This window comes from Condylostylus longicornis, unplaced genomic scaffold (assembly GCF_029603195.1).
Source record: "Condylostylus longicornis isolate FDR11 unplaced genomic scaffold, ASM2960319v2 ptg000031l, whole genome shotgun sequence".
NCBI lineage: Eukaryota > Metazoa > Arthropoda > Insecta > Diptera > Dolichopodidae > Condylostylus > Condylostylus longicornis.
This window is the reverse complement of record NW_026578000.1, coordinates 8,204,577-8,220,986: the sequence shown is the minus strand read 5'-3', so window position 1 is coordinate 8,220,986 and position 16,410 is coordinate 8,204,577. Positions and strand designations below refer to the sequence as shown.

The 16,410-nt window shown below is 23.5% G+C and overlaps 2 protein-coding genes across 3 annotated transcripts; one reads left to right on the top strand and one right to left on the bottom strand.

Annotated features, from left to right (window-relative positions):
* On the top strand, positions 1-15,902 carry LOC129608251 (pH-sensitive chloride channel 2-like). 2 transcript variants are annotated; one of them, XM_055519635.1, is made up of 8 exons: positions 1-99; positions 8,429-9,449; positions 12,605-12,650; positions 12,727-12,787; positions 14,240-14,812; positions 14,875-15,030; positions 15,094-15,449; positions 15,526-15,902. In XM_055519635.1, exons 2-8 carry the CDS (start codon positions 8,815-8,817, stop codon positions 15,826-15,828), a joined length of 2,130 nt encoding a protein of 709 aa, XP_055375610.1. In that variant the 5' UTR covers positions 1-99; positions 8,429-8,814; the 3' UTR covers positions 15,829-15,902. The 2 variants fall into 2 exon arrangements, with proteins under 2 accessions (XP_055375610.1, XP_055375612.1); XM_055519637.1 differs by lacking the exon at positions 1-99 and adding an exon at positions 7,581-7,707.
* On the bottom strand, positions 4,017-6,482 carry LOC129608446 (uncharacterized). Its single transcript, XM_055519940.1, has 3 exons — positions 6,080-6,482; positions 5,074-5,956; positions 4,017-5,008 (listed from the first exon to the last, which is right to left on the bottom strand). Exons 1-3 carry the CDS (start codon positions 6,341-6,343, stop codon positions 4,017-4,019), a joined length of 2,139 nt encoding a protein of 712 aa, XP_055375915.1. The 5' UTR covers positions 6,344-6,482.
* Positions 15,903-16,410: the final 508 nt, after the last annotated feature.

The window sequence follows — 16,410 nt, the reverse complement described above, 5'->3', positions numbered from 1 at the left end:
AAGTTTTAATTAATTAATAATATTAATAAATTTAATTTAAAATAACTATTATACTAATTACAATTGAAAAAAAGGATTATGAATTTTTTTATAATTGTGGTAAGTTTAATATTATTACTTTTATTACAATTTAAAATTAATTATTGTTTAGCTGTATTATAAAAATTTTAATCAAAATATTAATTCATTAAATTATCAAATTGTTTTTTTTTTAGGATAATAATCTAAATATTATAAGTCATGGAAAGTTGGTGTTAGATAGAAATTCAAATTTTAATAGCAATTATTTTAATTTAAACTAAAAAAATATTCATCAAAAAATTTACAAAGAATTATAATTTATATAGCAAAAAAAAATAACTAGGAACTGGCTCTGTTGCACCAACCACTTTTTACTTTTTTATAATCAAGATTCAACACAAAATGAAATGTACTAATAAAAAAGCAAAGAAGTTAAAAAGTGAAAGCGGTTGGTGCAATACGGCCCCTGATTTATAGTATAAATAAGAATTTTAAATAAACTTTTTTAATATTCTCTTTTCATATTTTCTATCATACAGTTAATTACTCTGTACTATAATTTGCTAAAAATTGTGAAGATAACAAAATTTACAAAAACTCTTTTAATATATTTTATGCCTTCCACATTAATTTATGCGGCATTATCAAATAGTTTTTTTTTCTTATATTAAATGCCAATTGAAATTTGAAGGAGCATTTTACATTGTGAAAGTTTTCCAAAACTGTTTGCTCAATAAATAAAAGGGTAATAAATACTTGACCACCATACTATGTACATACAATTCATAAATCACTTCGAGTGCCTTACACTTTTTAAAATTTAATCGATTATGAATTTTTAAAGAGTTGTCATTGCAAAATCTGTATTATTGTTAATTAAGGAAAAAAATGAAAAATGCACAGATTAAATTTTGAATTGCAATTAATTTGGGCTATATGTATTTCATGGACTAAATTTTTTTTCACTTATCTTTAATATAAGTATTTGTTTAAGTTATATAATTTGACCAAATAAACAGCTGTTGTAAACAATTCCTATAGTAGTCATGTTAAGTGAGTTCACCGACCTTAATAGGATTTTCGGAGAAAATTTCATAATTATTAATATTCATAATTACTTCTTAAAATATATTATCAATTAAAAAAATGTGTACACATTTTCATATAAATAATAAGGTAAACTAAGTATTCTAAAACTAAATAAAAAAATAAAATCATATTAATTTAAATATAAAAATATGAAAATGCTAATTTTTTTAACATTGAAAACACAAATTTAAAAAGCCACTGACGAAAATATTGGTGGTATGGCGGTTTCATATATTACTAACTCATATTAGTTGTACTTAAAACGTATCATTCTTTCTTTATATACACATACTGTGGGCAAAATTTAAAACAAAATAATAAAATTTTCACATTATATTACTCAAAATAACATTATTGTAATATCGAATAATTTTATTTTAATAAAAATAGAGCAAATCATTCATAACTAGCTTTTTTTTAAAGTTAATCATGATAGTACTTATATTATAGTGATAGATAATAAAAAACTTTAAATTTGTTTTGAAAATGATATAAATCAAAATATATCTTTAAAATTTTCAAAATGTGTAATATTTTCTTATAATCATTATTTACAGTGGTGTAAGTTTTTGCTGAGAAAAATTTTTGTTATTGAAATTGAAATGCAAACTGCATTATCGAACTCATCCTTATATTTGAAAACAATTCAAAAATTTCTCATATCTTATTATTTAAACTCTTATATTTCAAAATGAATTTTCGAATACGACTTTGAAAATCATACACTTTTGCTAGATAATTTTGTTATTTGTTTCTCAATTCAATAACATTATCAAATATTTATTGCTATTACTGATCGTTAAATTATTATAGAAAACTAATTGAACTTAATTTGAAAATTTTAAAATTTTATTCAACTGGTGATTTAAGTACGCTAAATATATGCATAAATGTAATAATTAAAAATGTATAAAAATTTAAGCAAGAGCTTCCAATTTATTTCTTTTTTAAAATTTGTATGTAATATCTTCATCATTTTCAAAGTCTATTAAACTGCTTATATCCGTAAAAATAATTAATTAATAATTAATTGGCATTATTTCTTGTTAAAGACATGATTTGTGTATTTATTCCCTTTTTATTTTCGAAATACCTACAAAAGTTTATAAAATAAATGATTCAAATGAACTAAAAGGCTAAACACCAACACGAAATTCTTATACAGTGTTAAATCTATTCTAAAGAAATATATTGTTTTATTATAGTGTTTTATACTGAAATATTACATGCTCTTAAAATTCAAAAATTACTGATAACAAAATATTTTTGAATTAGCAAATAAAATATGTATGTTGTTTAAAATGTGATTCAAAAATTTAAAAAATATTAATTCTTTAACGAACTCAAATAATAATTAAAAATTATTATAAATTAAAAATAAGTTACATACAACAAATTAAGTTTATCAAATATTTCAATTATAATTCAGGTTATGCTTTATTTCTATTATTTATGGCAAATCCGATTTTTTATAATACTTTGCAACATATATATGAATATTATTCAACTTAAAAATTTTCAAGGTTTACAAAATAAAAATATAAAACATTTTAATGCAAAAAAATATTATTTAAAAAAATGTTTTTCTTTTCTGCAAATTTTTACAACACAATTTTTTTAAATTTTTTAAATAAAATAAACAGGATTTAATTTTGTATAATCCAAAATATTATTAGGAAAAGATTAAAATCTTCTTTATTTAAATTTTTGGATTTTAAAACCTCCTAAAGAATATTATTGAGATATATAATTTACGAATAATAAAAATATATAATTTAAATATTTTTACATAAAACGTATAAGGTATGTAAATATTACTTGTAAAATTTGGAAACTATAATTAATTTTATTATTGAAATATCATTTTGAAATGAACACCTAAAAATATTGAAAATATGCTTTTTGAATAAATAATTAATTAACAAAAAAAAATCTAAAGCTTTATTACTACATGTTTTGTTTATGAGTGCAATGCAAGTACATAATATACACAATGTGCAAGTATGTAATTACAATAGTTAAAAAATATTTTTACTTCCTTGCTTATAATTAAATACAATATAAGGCCGTACGTACTTATATGTGTACATATGTTTTTTATATATTAAATATTAGGCGGAATTTTATATCCGAAATAAGGAAGAATCGTTTACATTTATGTAAAATTGCAAAGAATTCGATGGAGGTCTTCTTTCTTGATTTTAATGATGATTCCTTAAAAATGATGATTGAAATGAAAAAATCTATTGATTACAATTGCATACAACAACTTGTTTCATTAAAATTATCACACATAATTTTTATAACTAGTAACATAAATGTGTATTGTTTAAGAAGGAGAATGATATTGATAACAAAAAGTATGAATTCCGAAAATATTAGTGACTTTAATATGTATGTACATACATACATGTATTAAAAAATATTAAAAAACAATTTATTTAAAACCGTATACATTTCGCATATAAATAGCTTTTATAAAAATATTAGAATATTAGTTTATTAAAAAAATAATCTTTGCCACATATTGAAATTTTATAAGCACAATTTATTTTATATCATATGTATATGTATGCATGTATGTACATAATTTCGTTGCGAATCACCAAAATTTTGTTTTAAAAGCAATAATTTATTTAAGAATAAAGGCAGCTTTAAGACTGATATGAAATATATATAACTAATATGAGATACACATTTTAATACTATGGTTAATTGTAAAATATAAATACTTTTCTAAATTCATTCATTTTAAATTATATACATAAACTTAAAAAAAATGAAATAAAATATAATATTGTATAAATTGAACAAAATATGCTTAAACGACACAAAAAATATAAAAAAATTACTAAAGTAATATTACTTATGCATTATATTATACGCATAATTTTATAAATATGAATTTAAATATCTTTAATCATATGAAATTGGATTCGGTTCAAAAATAGATAAGGACGAAATTCATAAACATTTTGTAATGTATTTAAAGATTTTTCATTAATTTCAATAATCAACTCAACACCATTTTTTATTTCATTTCTTTTATAAATTTTCCATTCCCGTGTTAGTAATCCAGGATTTTGAATTTCTAATAATTTAAGATAATCGGCTGTTTTGAGACTTTTTCCAGGTATAAAAATTTCCATTTTATATCCTGATGATATAATTGAATCAAAATGAACATAAAATTTAGTGAGTAATTTTATATTAGGTATAAATTGCCCGTATGCTGAATTTCTAATTAAGTTTTCAATCCAGTAATGCGTACTCTCATTGCTACAATTTATTTTCATGTAACCTTCTTCCATGAAAATATCTTCAAATTGTAAACTTATACCATGTAATAATGCAGCGTTAATTGTAATCGTATTTAAATTTTCTTTAAGCTTTTGAAATTGCTCAAAGTTAAAGCGACCAGATGAGGTAGTTACAACCAACTGAAGTGGATTATTCTGCACTTTAATTCTTCTTTTTGCTTTCAACAGCTTGCGGGAATTTTCGCCGTTATTGATTCCAAAATTTTCAATTCCAGTAAAAGTATTGGAATTATTGCTCAAAATTATGTTACTTTTCGATTTGCTATATGTAATACTGGAATCTAAATTTATAAAGAAATTCTGTGAAAAATTAAAATTATGATATTCATAATTATTTTCTATTTGCGAATCAAAAGGATCTGGCAGGGTTGAATAATCAAAAAACACATTGCTATAGATTCCTGGTTGAAAATGTGAATCATTTTTATTCGGTTGCAAATCAGTTATATACAAAGATTTCAAAATTTTGTACTGCAATTCTTGAACTTTTACTGACGTTGGTAATAACATTTCACTACCATATGAACCTATACTTCCACGACCCTTTCTAATGTGAGCTTCAATAGGTTGAAGAATGCCTGTTCCACAAGTTTTGTTAACATTAAATTCTATTTTATTTAAATTTTATCTATTGTATTCTTACCTTGTGAATATTTCCCTAATCCTTTTCTTAATTCATAACCCATTTTTAACATTATCTGGCCGCCTGGACCTTTGAGTATATTTTTAATTTTGCATTCTTCAATGTTTTCTAAGTTAGTTTCATGCATTTTTAGTTGTTCCTCAACAGCTATAAAGTTACTGTTTGTACTAAATTTTAACATTCCCCCCGAAACGAATTTTATTGGTTTGTACTTAAGCGGTTGGTTCTTTCGTTTTTCATACACTAAACTAATATTTTGAATATTTATACCGACAGAACGACCCTGGGCGTTAAGCTTTAAGCGCTTTTCTGATTGTAAATTTTGTTCAATATCTGGTTGATTATCTATTTTTTGTTGTTCTTGCTCACGTAGTTTTCTTCTTGCCCTCCTTTGTTTTCTGTTTGGCTTGTTTCTTTTCTTTGCCGAGCTAACTTTACCCTGACATTTTTTATTTAATTCTTTCGGTTGAAAGGGATTTAGATTTGTATCTAAGTTTTCAGTTTCTTCAAAAACAATATCATCATCAGATATTGATATTACAAGAGGAGAATCATTTGAGCTTTCAGCATTTAAATCAGTATCAGTAATCAATTTGTTTTCATATTTTGATGCCATGTTTGACTTAAATGTGTGATATCCAAGTGAATCATTGCTAAATTCAAAGCTGTTTATAGTATTTTTAGCCTTGATATTCGAGTGGAAATTCTTTTCGCTCATTGCAGTAGGTTTTGGTGAGGATGAACTTTGGGGTTTCAAAAAAATCGCTTTAGAAGTTGAGTTAGTCAAAACATTATCAATTTCTTCAAGTAATCTTTCATTGGTTGCATATTTTAAGTCTAATGACTCAACTTCGCCTAAAGAGGCATTTTTTTCTTCTAACATCTATACACAAAGAAAGGAAATATTATATGTACATACATATATACATATGTTGGTACTTGCATAATATATTTTTTGTATTTAACTTTTCTTGCATTGTACTTTTTTTTAATTTTTTCTATTTACCATTTTTTCTTCATTTAATTTTCTAACCAAATGCGATTGCCCGCAATCCCAACAATTTTTAGAATTCGCGCCATTTTCATTGAAAATTTGTTTTTGTAAATAACTTATGAAATCCGCGCATAATGCTTCATCTGTATCTACGTCCAAATTTTTACAATATTCTGAAGCATTTTCTCGGTTTCGATAATTAATTAAGTAATTTATAATATTTTCATCATATTGGGACTCATCAGAACTGTTACTTGATAATCTGTTGCCCTCCATTACTACAAATATTCAAAACTAATTTTTCACAACTTTACACTTAATCACTGTGATTAAGAACATTTAATTTACAACTATATTTAATGCTTTTCAGAAATAAAATGAGCTGAATTTTAATGTAAAATTGAATGAACCTTGAAAATAGCCAGCAAGTATATGCACAAATGTATAACTAAAATAGTTTCTTTTAACTTGCAACATTGAGAGTTACCATCTGCTTAAATTTTTCAAAAAACACCATAATTAAGTTTAGTTGTAAATTATGAACGTAGCTTTAAAGTTTTCGAATTATTGTACACCATAAGAATCAACTCCAACATATGTAAATACACATATAAGAACTGTCTGGTATAAGTTTTTAAAAACTTTATAAAACTTGAAAAAACTTAACAAAATTTTAGTATGAAAAAGAAAAAGAAATGAGAAAAAATGACAGAAAATGATGAAGTCAGCATTTTCTCAATTTTTAAAGTTTTTTAAAGTTTTATGAAGTAAGATTTAGTATTTCAAAAACTTTTGATTTTTGAATTTATAAAGTTGTCAAAACATATGTTTTTTTCGGTTATGTCAGAAGGCTTATGTTTCAACAAACTTTTTTCATCAACAATAAATTTTTTACTGGTTAAAATTCCAACGAAATATTTGTTTTTTTCCAAATTCCACACTTTTATAATTCAAAATCAAAATTTTTGCTTTTTTTTGTATAACTGAAAAATTGTATTTGTATTACTAAGAAGTTGTTGAAAGGTTTTTCATCTTTTCCGTCTGATTTATGTATTTTTTTAAATGAAATTTCTTTCCTCTTTGCGACAAGTAACGCAACATTTTTCCCTTTTTAAAGATTTTTCAAGTTTTATACCAGAAAGACCTATTATATTTATACCTCTCCAAAACTGGTAATGATATACGAATTCTGAGCTTTTCTTGTATTCCAATCCAATCCAACTTCTTGAAATAAACGAGATAAAAATGTTAATTGTTATATTGGTAATTGACACATTATAAGTAATAGCGAAAACCACAATCAAATTTTGTATAGAAAAAGACTAGAAAAGTAAAGTAATAAAAAATAGTTAGAAAGAAACAGAGGATAGAAGAAATTTTCTTTGCTTTTCTAACTTTTGAAAGCATGGAAATACGAAAATAGATAAGACATACATACATATATTTTTGAGTTATTTTTATGTGAAATATGTATACATTTATTTACAAATCTTCACTAAGATATAAAATTGGAGAAATAATCACCAAAGTGTTATTAGTTTTGTGCCTTTAATTTGAGAAGTTAGAAGAAAGTCATAACTTGTCTAAAGGAGTTCGTCTAAAGAAAGGTTACAATTTACAAAACACATCTACATATTTATGTAAGTTTCTTGACTTTTATACAAATATGTACATATGTCAGAAGGCTAAGTATGATAATTATGTTAACTTCAAATTAATAGTCATAAGCATACACAAATAAATTTAACACGCCTGAGCTTTAAAGCAAATTATGGAGACATATACTTATATGTATGTATGTATATAACTCCATAATGTACATAGATTGATTGTAATCGTTATAAACCACTTAATCTATAAAATATAAGAATATCAATTACAAATTGAAAATGAAAATTATTGATTGCACATTTTTTTTTATGAAAAATGTGAAAAAATACTTTTTGTCGCCGCCTAATTATATGCAAAAAAAACTGTAAGAGTATGACTTATTTGTGCATAAAATTACCATCTGATGTATGCATAAGTTTACAATTAGGTTTTCATTTAAACTGCATTAACATGTAACTTTTTGAACCATTTAATTTTGAAAAAAATTCGAAATTTTTTTTTTTCTAAAAACCAGTTAAGTTTATTTTCTTTTTATTTCGAAATTTAACAGTTATATAGTGAAATAATTTTAGAATAACCATGATAATTACATACATACATACACCGATATGTTTCGTGTATTATTTACATATATGAAGATGAGCAAAAAATAATTAACATGATGAATTTTTTTTAAATTTAATTTAATTCTGGCAAAAATTTTAATTTATCTTAATTAAATTTTTCTTTATTAAAATTTTATATTTTTAGATTCAAAGAGGAGAAAAGATTTGTAAACAAGAACAACTATTATGAGTTCGCCAATTTTAAGATTATTTTTTAATCTTCAGCTAAAATAATGTCAAATATTTAACAAAAAAAGCAATTTGTTATGAAAATATTAACAAACAAAGAATAAATATTCCATATTTAGATTATTTGTATTTATGATTATTTTTTAATTAAAAGTTTAAAATTAAACCCATATTCCTAATTAATGATAAACAAAAAAAAAGCAAGAAAATCGAAAAGCAACCCAACCCGTGAAAAATATTAATATTAATATTAAAAATTTTATAATAATTAGATTAAAAAAGTGAATAAAAAGAAAATAAAAAGAAATCATAAAATATTATCTAGCAGTTAGCGAAAAAAAAATGGGGTCAAATTTTAAATATCTAATATTTATACTAGAATTAATAATTAATTTAACTAATGGTGATGTAATCCTAATACAAAACAGTAAACAACCAACTTCAAGTTCAACAGCGCCAGAACAAAATTTTACAACGAATATTGAAATAAATGGTACAGAATTTTCTACACCTTCAACAACATCCAACAACAACAGTATAAATAGTGATAATATTAATTTAAATGAAACAATAATTAAAAAAACAACGAAACCTATAATATCGGCAACAACAACACCATTACCGGCAATTACAACTAGCAATTTAATGTTAAATAACAATACTGATAATGTTGAAACAAGTACTGATACTACAATTAATACAACAAAATTAACACCATCGATATTATCTTCAACATCTGCAATAGAATCACAAACACAATCAAAAACTACAACTACTATTGAAATTCCTATAACAACAACAAATAATTCAACAAGTACTACAGCAGATTCAGGTAGTGACACAACAATTGTTGTTATCAAAAGTAAAAGCACATCTACAACAGTTGCCGAAGATCTCTTAATACCACCGTCAAATGTTACACCAAATATTGGACATAAGGATGCTATTAATGATGATAAACAAATTACCGTTATTAAGTAAGTTTTTTTTAATTTCATATTTTCTTAGTTCAATATTTTTAGTAACCCAACTAAGTAAATATAAAAAGTAACAATAGTTTTGACATAAAAATTCTATCTTCTACTTCATCTATGCATTTTCAAGAATTTTTATTTTAATTAACTATTAATTGAACTTTTTATCCTAAACTATATATTAATTTATATGTGTGCACGTGTGATTTCTAATGACTGCACGAGAGTTATTGTCACATGTCTTTTATAAAATGAAAATAACATAAATTATTAAAAGAAAGACAAAAATAAGTAGAAGGTATATAAAGGTTAAAGTTGAAATTGCAACAAAAAAAAACTGCGTAGGTTGTTATAAGAAAAGTTTAAGAAAGTTTGTTGAAGAAATAAGGTAGGGTCAAACCAATGGTTTGTAATTAAGCACGTTTCCCTTCAAAAAGTGAAAATATTCTAATGAGGAAGATATTGCGTTCGCACAAAATTTCACACGTCGAGTTTCTAATCCAAATGCATTTCAACTGCTTCAAAGAAATTTAGTTGTAAAGTTTTTGCTAGGGCCTTATTTTACACCTATGTTATTATTCCATATATCAATATTATTTTGGAAATGTGCAATGTTCGGTCGATCATGTTCTTTATAAGTATCAGATCTTTTAATATAATTCTCGATATGAAAGTCAAGTACTAAAGCTGAAATCATTTAGAATTTTTGTAAAATATTTATGTATATATTTTAAGATATAAAATATGATACATAAAATATAAGATAAATTAAAATTTTTCTATGATAGCCAAAATATTATGGTCAACAGCAGCGTACAATTTAGATTTCATTTTCAATATTTGATCGGCTAAAACGTCAGCCGATCAAATTATAAAAATTATCATATCTCAGATATGATAATTTTTTTTTTTGAAATTTTTTATGAAAATATACATAAACTCTTTTTTAAGGCAATTATATAACGCTACACTCTTTTATGAACATTTTATGTTTTATGTTGCATGTTTAGTAAAGCAATTATGATTAGTTTCAAGCATATTACTAGCTTAATTTAACGGATTCACACGTCCATTATGTTCCAAGTATGTATACATAGGCCATTTAGAAGTAAACTGCAAAATTTTAGATAAGCCGTAATTGATTCCTGTGTGTATATAACAAATAAAAAACAATTTGCCCATTTCCAGGTAAAAAGCATTACAAACGATTCTGATTTCGAAATATTGAAAAATTAAAAATTTTAATATTTTGCATTTTTTTTTAAATTTTTCAAATCTGAAATTTATTATATTTTTATTTTTACTTTATTTAAGTAATTCTTTCGCAGAGTTTATTCTCAATTTATGTATACTTTTATATATTAAATAAATATTAAATTTAGCTAAAAAAAAATTGAACAATGCAAAACTCTGACAACAAAAAAAGTTTAAATGTTATATAAAAATCCAACAAAATAAAAACGTCATAAATTAATTAAACAATAAACTTCTGCTAGTTTAGTTAAAAATAATTTTAATGGTACTTTAGTTTAAAATAATATTTTTTTAAATAATTTTAATAGTACGTATATGTGTATGCATAAATTTCAACTAAAATACTAAATGACACATAGTGCAATTTATACGTTCAATACTTTAGAACGTGTGCAAGTTTAAGAAGAAGACAAATCTTTTTTTTATAAAAATTAAAAATCATTTGAATTAATTGAAAAAAAACTGTTTTTAATGTCCATATTATTAAGATAAATATTTTATTTTTAAAAGTTAAGAGATTTCTAAATTAAAATATTCACTGAGTTCTAAAATTATTATAGGTACGTGTATGATCATTGTTAGTTTTAATTTATGCTATTCATTAAAATTTTATTGTAAATTTTTTATTACAAAATAAAATATTTCAATGGAATATAGTGGTACTTATTACAAAAACTTTGTACAGTTGTATACACAATAATGTTATGGTTATTGGTAAAAAAAAGTTATTACCTTTTTTTACCTAAAATTTTATTTATTGATATAATTTTAGCAGATAAATAGTCCTTAATACACATATTTCAATTTCAAAATAAAATATTTTAATTTAATTGTTTTTTGAAAATGCGGTATAGATATATGTATATATATATATATATATATATATATATTATTACTATTTCTGTTAGCGTAACTGTTAACAAGATCCGAAAAGGATAGTTGAAAAAGTCTCAAAATAATATTTTCATGTTAGGTGAGTTTTTTTAGGGCTAACACTGTCAACACAAATCACTTTATCGCCAAACCAGTCCGCCTGAAGGACACTGTAGTGATCAGGTAAACGGAAGAAGAGCTCAACCCCCAACTGCTCAGATTAAACTTTAGGTGGAGTGCAACTCCCAACAAACACATCATTGCCCTGCTTTGCATTTGAGGTTCGCAGCTGTACAGCGTGAGCCACCACACTAACAAACCGTACATGAGGACCGTCCTCACCACTGCGGTGTACAGCCTATAAATTACGTTTGGTTTTAGGTCACTCGACTTTCCTTACTCTTTCTATAATGTTAGACCTGCAATCCAACTTTGAATCAAGAATCAGACCCCGACACCTAGCCTCCCTGTTAAAGGAAAGACGGATTTCGTTGCAATATTGTTAAGTTTTCTTATTTTCAAAACTGTAATGGTTTATTTGTTGCCAAATTTACATACCAATTTGATTTTATTCATAAATTAAAAATAATTTCTAGAAAAATATCATGTAGTTTAAACGTTTGTATTTTTATAACAAATTTAATTTTATAATTTATTGAAGTTAGGATTGAAAAAAAAAATCTTTTCTGTTTAACCTTATAGCATCTGTTTTAGAAAAGTTAATATAAACACAGAAATTTTTGTTTTTTAATATGTATGTATATATTATTATACTTTTGATTCTACATGCAAAAATAATCAATTTTGTAATTAAGGGATGCCCTTTATGCTGTATTAGTTTTTATCTATAAACATACACATAAATACATTATTAAATTAAGTACCAAAAATTAATTTTAAAGTTTAATTATTTCGAATTATTGACATATAAGCAGTAAAATATATTACATGTTCAATTTATATTGTCAATTAGTGATTGATTTGGTTTTAATAAAAAATTTTAATATTATTTTTTTAAAAATATATTTTAGAACTGCGGATTGTCCATCGCTTGAAAATGCTGATTCATTGTCACAGGTAAATCATTAGCAATAATATTAAGTAAATAATATTGATTAACAAATCTTCTTAAATACTTATATTTCAATATTAGACACAATTGATTGAAAGGCTTACACATGGTTGCAGATATGATCGTCTGGAAAGACCAATAAGTAAGATATTACATTATATTTTTATCATATTTATTGGATGAACTCTTGTTTATTGTGAAAAATACATTCAAAGTGTAAAATCAAATTTAAAAAAGAAAAATTAAAATTGAATTACAAAATACAACATTGCATTAAAAATTTTTTTTATATTAATTAACATTTTTCAATTCGTTGCAAGAGAAAACGATTTAATAACTCAATTTGCACAATTTTTTCCAAGCAATGAATCAAGAGTATTCTAAAATTCTAAAAAAAAAATTATTATATTAAATGACACCACATAAGAATTCCAAGTAGTAGTTTATATTATTAATAAATAAAATTTCAACAAAATTCTTTTTAAGTTTTCAAGTATTCATATTACATATATTGTATTATTTATAAATGAGTTATTTAAAATATTTCAAAATTTTTATTTATTTGATTTATAACTTAAATTAAATGCATGGCCATGAACATAGTTGTTTTTAATTTTGTGTATGTAAAACTAGTTAATAAACAATTGTAATTCAGAAAGGGTTAGACGTTACGGTATTAGTTAAAGTTGAACTTTAAATAATTTCCAAACCATTTGAATTTCGAATTCTCAAAATTCGGCAAAATGTTTATACATGGGTAATAATAATAACTTTCTTCAAAAAAGAAAAACTATCTGTCAGTAAAACGACTTACTGTCGAAAACTTAAAACATAATTTATTTTAATTTCGTTATCGAAATTAAAACATAATTTATTTTAACATCGTTCGTCTTATAATAGGAAATTTTATAATTTTAACATTTTAAGTATCTAAATTTCAAAAACTATTATAGCATATTTTATCGTTCCCGTATAAGATAAGATCATAATATAAGATGTTCAAATAACTAATAATTTTTCATCATAATTTCTGTCTACTTTACACAATAGTAAAATGTACTTGTTTGTACATTATTATATATCGCAAATATTTTATATGCATATATATGTATATGTATAAATATACATACTGATATAATTTGTATGACAATATTAAAAATAATCAAATAATTTTAATGTATCAATACAATCAAAATCAATTGCTTTACTTTTATGAAAACGTCTTCAGTATTATGTGTGTGTATCATTTATGATTTTGAAAAATAATATTATAGAAATCGATAAGTCATTTTGTAATATACGTAAAAAAATAGAGTTTTTTAATTGAAGAACTTAAACTGTAACGAATGAGTTAGTAACACTTGAGTAAATTTATTTATTTAGACTAATCATGGAAAAAAAATAATATTTATACGGAATATTTATTTATTTTCACATTAACTTAACAATTAAATTTTCTTTGTATACCTTCTTGATATTTTAATTTTATAATAATTAGTTATTTATAATTTATTATAGTTTATAGTTTATTAACCATAGAAATAAAAATTTTAATTATATAATTCTTTTCTTTCTTTATTTATTTATTATATAGCATATTTGGGTACTGGTGAAAATAAAACACGATTACCTGTGAATGTTTTTGCAAGAGCATACATTTATTTTATGCAAAGTTTAGAGGCTCATGATTTACAATTTAAAATTCATGCATTATTACAAATGCGTTTTGTTGATCCGCGGCTTGCATTTAGTGATATTGCACCAAGTCGAAATCAACCAATTTTAGGAGAAGCTTCACTTAGACAGGCTTTATGGATACCACATATATTTTTTGCAAATGAACGTGACTCAAGTATTTTGGGTACTGATCAAAAAGATGTTTTAACATCAATATCTGGTGATGGTACAGTTATATTATCTATACGAATTCAAGCAACATTATATTGTTGGATGAATTTACGTAAATTTCCATTTGATGAACAACATTGTGCAACAAATTTAGAAAGCTGGATGTATAATACAAGTGAACTAGTATTACATTGGGAAAAAAAATCTCCAATAACATTAGCACCAGAACTACATTTAACTGAATATGTTTTAATGAATATGTATCATAATGAAACGACTATTATAGCTGATTTATCAGATTTACGGCATGGAGCTTTTGGTACGAAAATTGTGTATAGGACTATAAAATAATTATGATTAAAAATTGTTCTATTATTGTAGCTGGAAATTACAGTTCTTTGAGTTTTACCGTGCATTTGGCTAGAGAAATGGGTTTCTATTTAATGGATTACTTTTTACCATCAATGATGATTGTTGCTATATCATGGGTATCATTTTGGTTACAAGCAGATCAGTCCGCTCCAAGAATTACATTAGGTTTTTTATATTTTTGTCATAACTGATATTAAAATACTAAATTTCTATTTATTATTTGTATAGGTACTAGCACTATGTTAACATTTATAACGTTAGCATCTGCTCAAGGAAAAACTTTACCGAAAGTTAGTTATATTAAGGTATCAGAAGTATGGTTCCTAGGATGTACAGGATTTATTTTTGGCACTTTAGTTGAATTCGCTTTTGTTAATACTATATGGAGGCGACATAAAAACGTTGAATTAAAAAAAGTAAACTCAAAATATATTTTGAAATCAACTTTAACACCAAGAGCTGCTAGAAAAGAATTGGGATTACAAAAGTCTCAATCATGTACTAGTTTAGACAGACAAGGATCAGTAAAATCTGGAAAAAGTGGTAGTACTACCGCTGCCTATAACAATTATTTAACTGTTCATGTTAGTACATATAAAAATCTTTTTCTTTATCTGTGTCATTTATGGGTTATCAATTAAATTTTATTCTTATTTTTAGAGTTTTCAAAATATGCCAACTGTACCAAGTAAAAATAATTTACCGATAATTCGCACAGAATCAGCTGATGACTTTTTAGATAATGGGCATATTAGTATTAATATGGAACCATTAAATCGATCTAATCAAAATATGATATCAAATTCAACATTAGATGGTAATGGCAATAATAATAATATAAGTTGGACAACAATGACACCACAACAAATTGCAATATGGATAGATAAAAGAGCACGTTTTGTGTTTCCTATATCATTTATTGTTTTTAATGCATTATTTTGGACATTTGTATATGTTCTTTAACAAAACTATTATAAGAAATTTGTTAATTTAGATTTAAAAGCAAAATATAATAGCAATATTAATTATAACTTAATAAAATATGAAAAATTTTTAAATTTATGGAATATAAAATTTGTATTAATGTTAATTCTAATAATTGTAATAATATTCAAATATATACATAAAGATAGAAAGAAAAAATCATTTTACAATTCATAACTATAAAAAATGTTCTAAAGTTGTATTTTAATTTATATTTATAATTTATTTAAATCTTAAATATTATAATTTGCAAAAAAAAAAAAACCAGAAATTATTTATGCTTTTATGTACAAGTATATTGATGATGACAAATGAGTTGTTTTATCTATGCACAAATAGTTTTCAAAGAATTTCGATAAAATTTATCCGTCGTGTTTTTTTTAATATTAATTTATAATATGAAATTTTATAAAAAAATGAAAATATAAAAATTTTAAATCACCTATATACTTTATAATTTTCATAAATTCTAACAATGAATATTGTGTTTTTTTAAAATAACACGATTTTTATAAACTTATATTAAATTACAAAGTTAAATAGATAATTCAATGTTAAAAA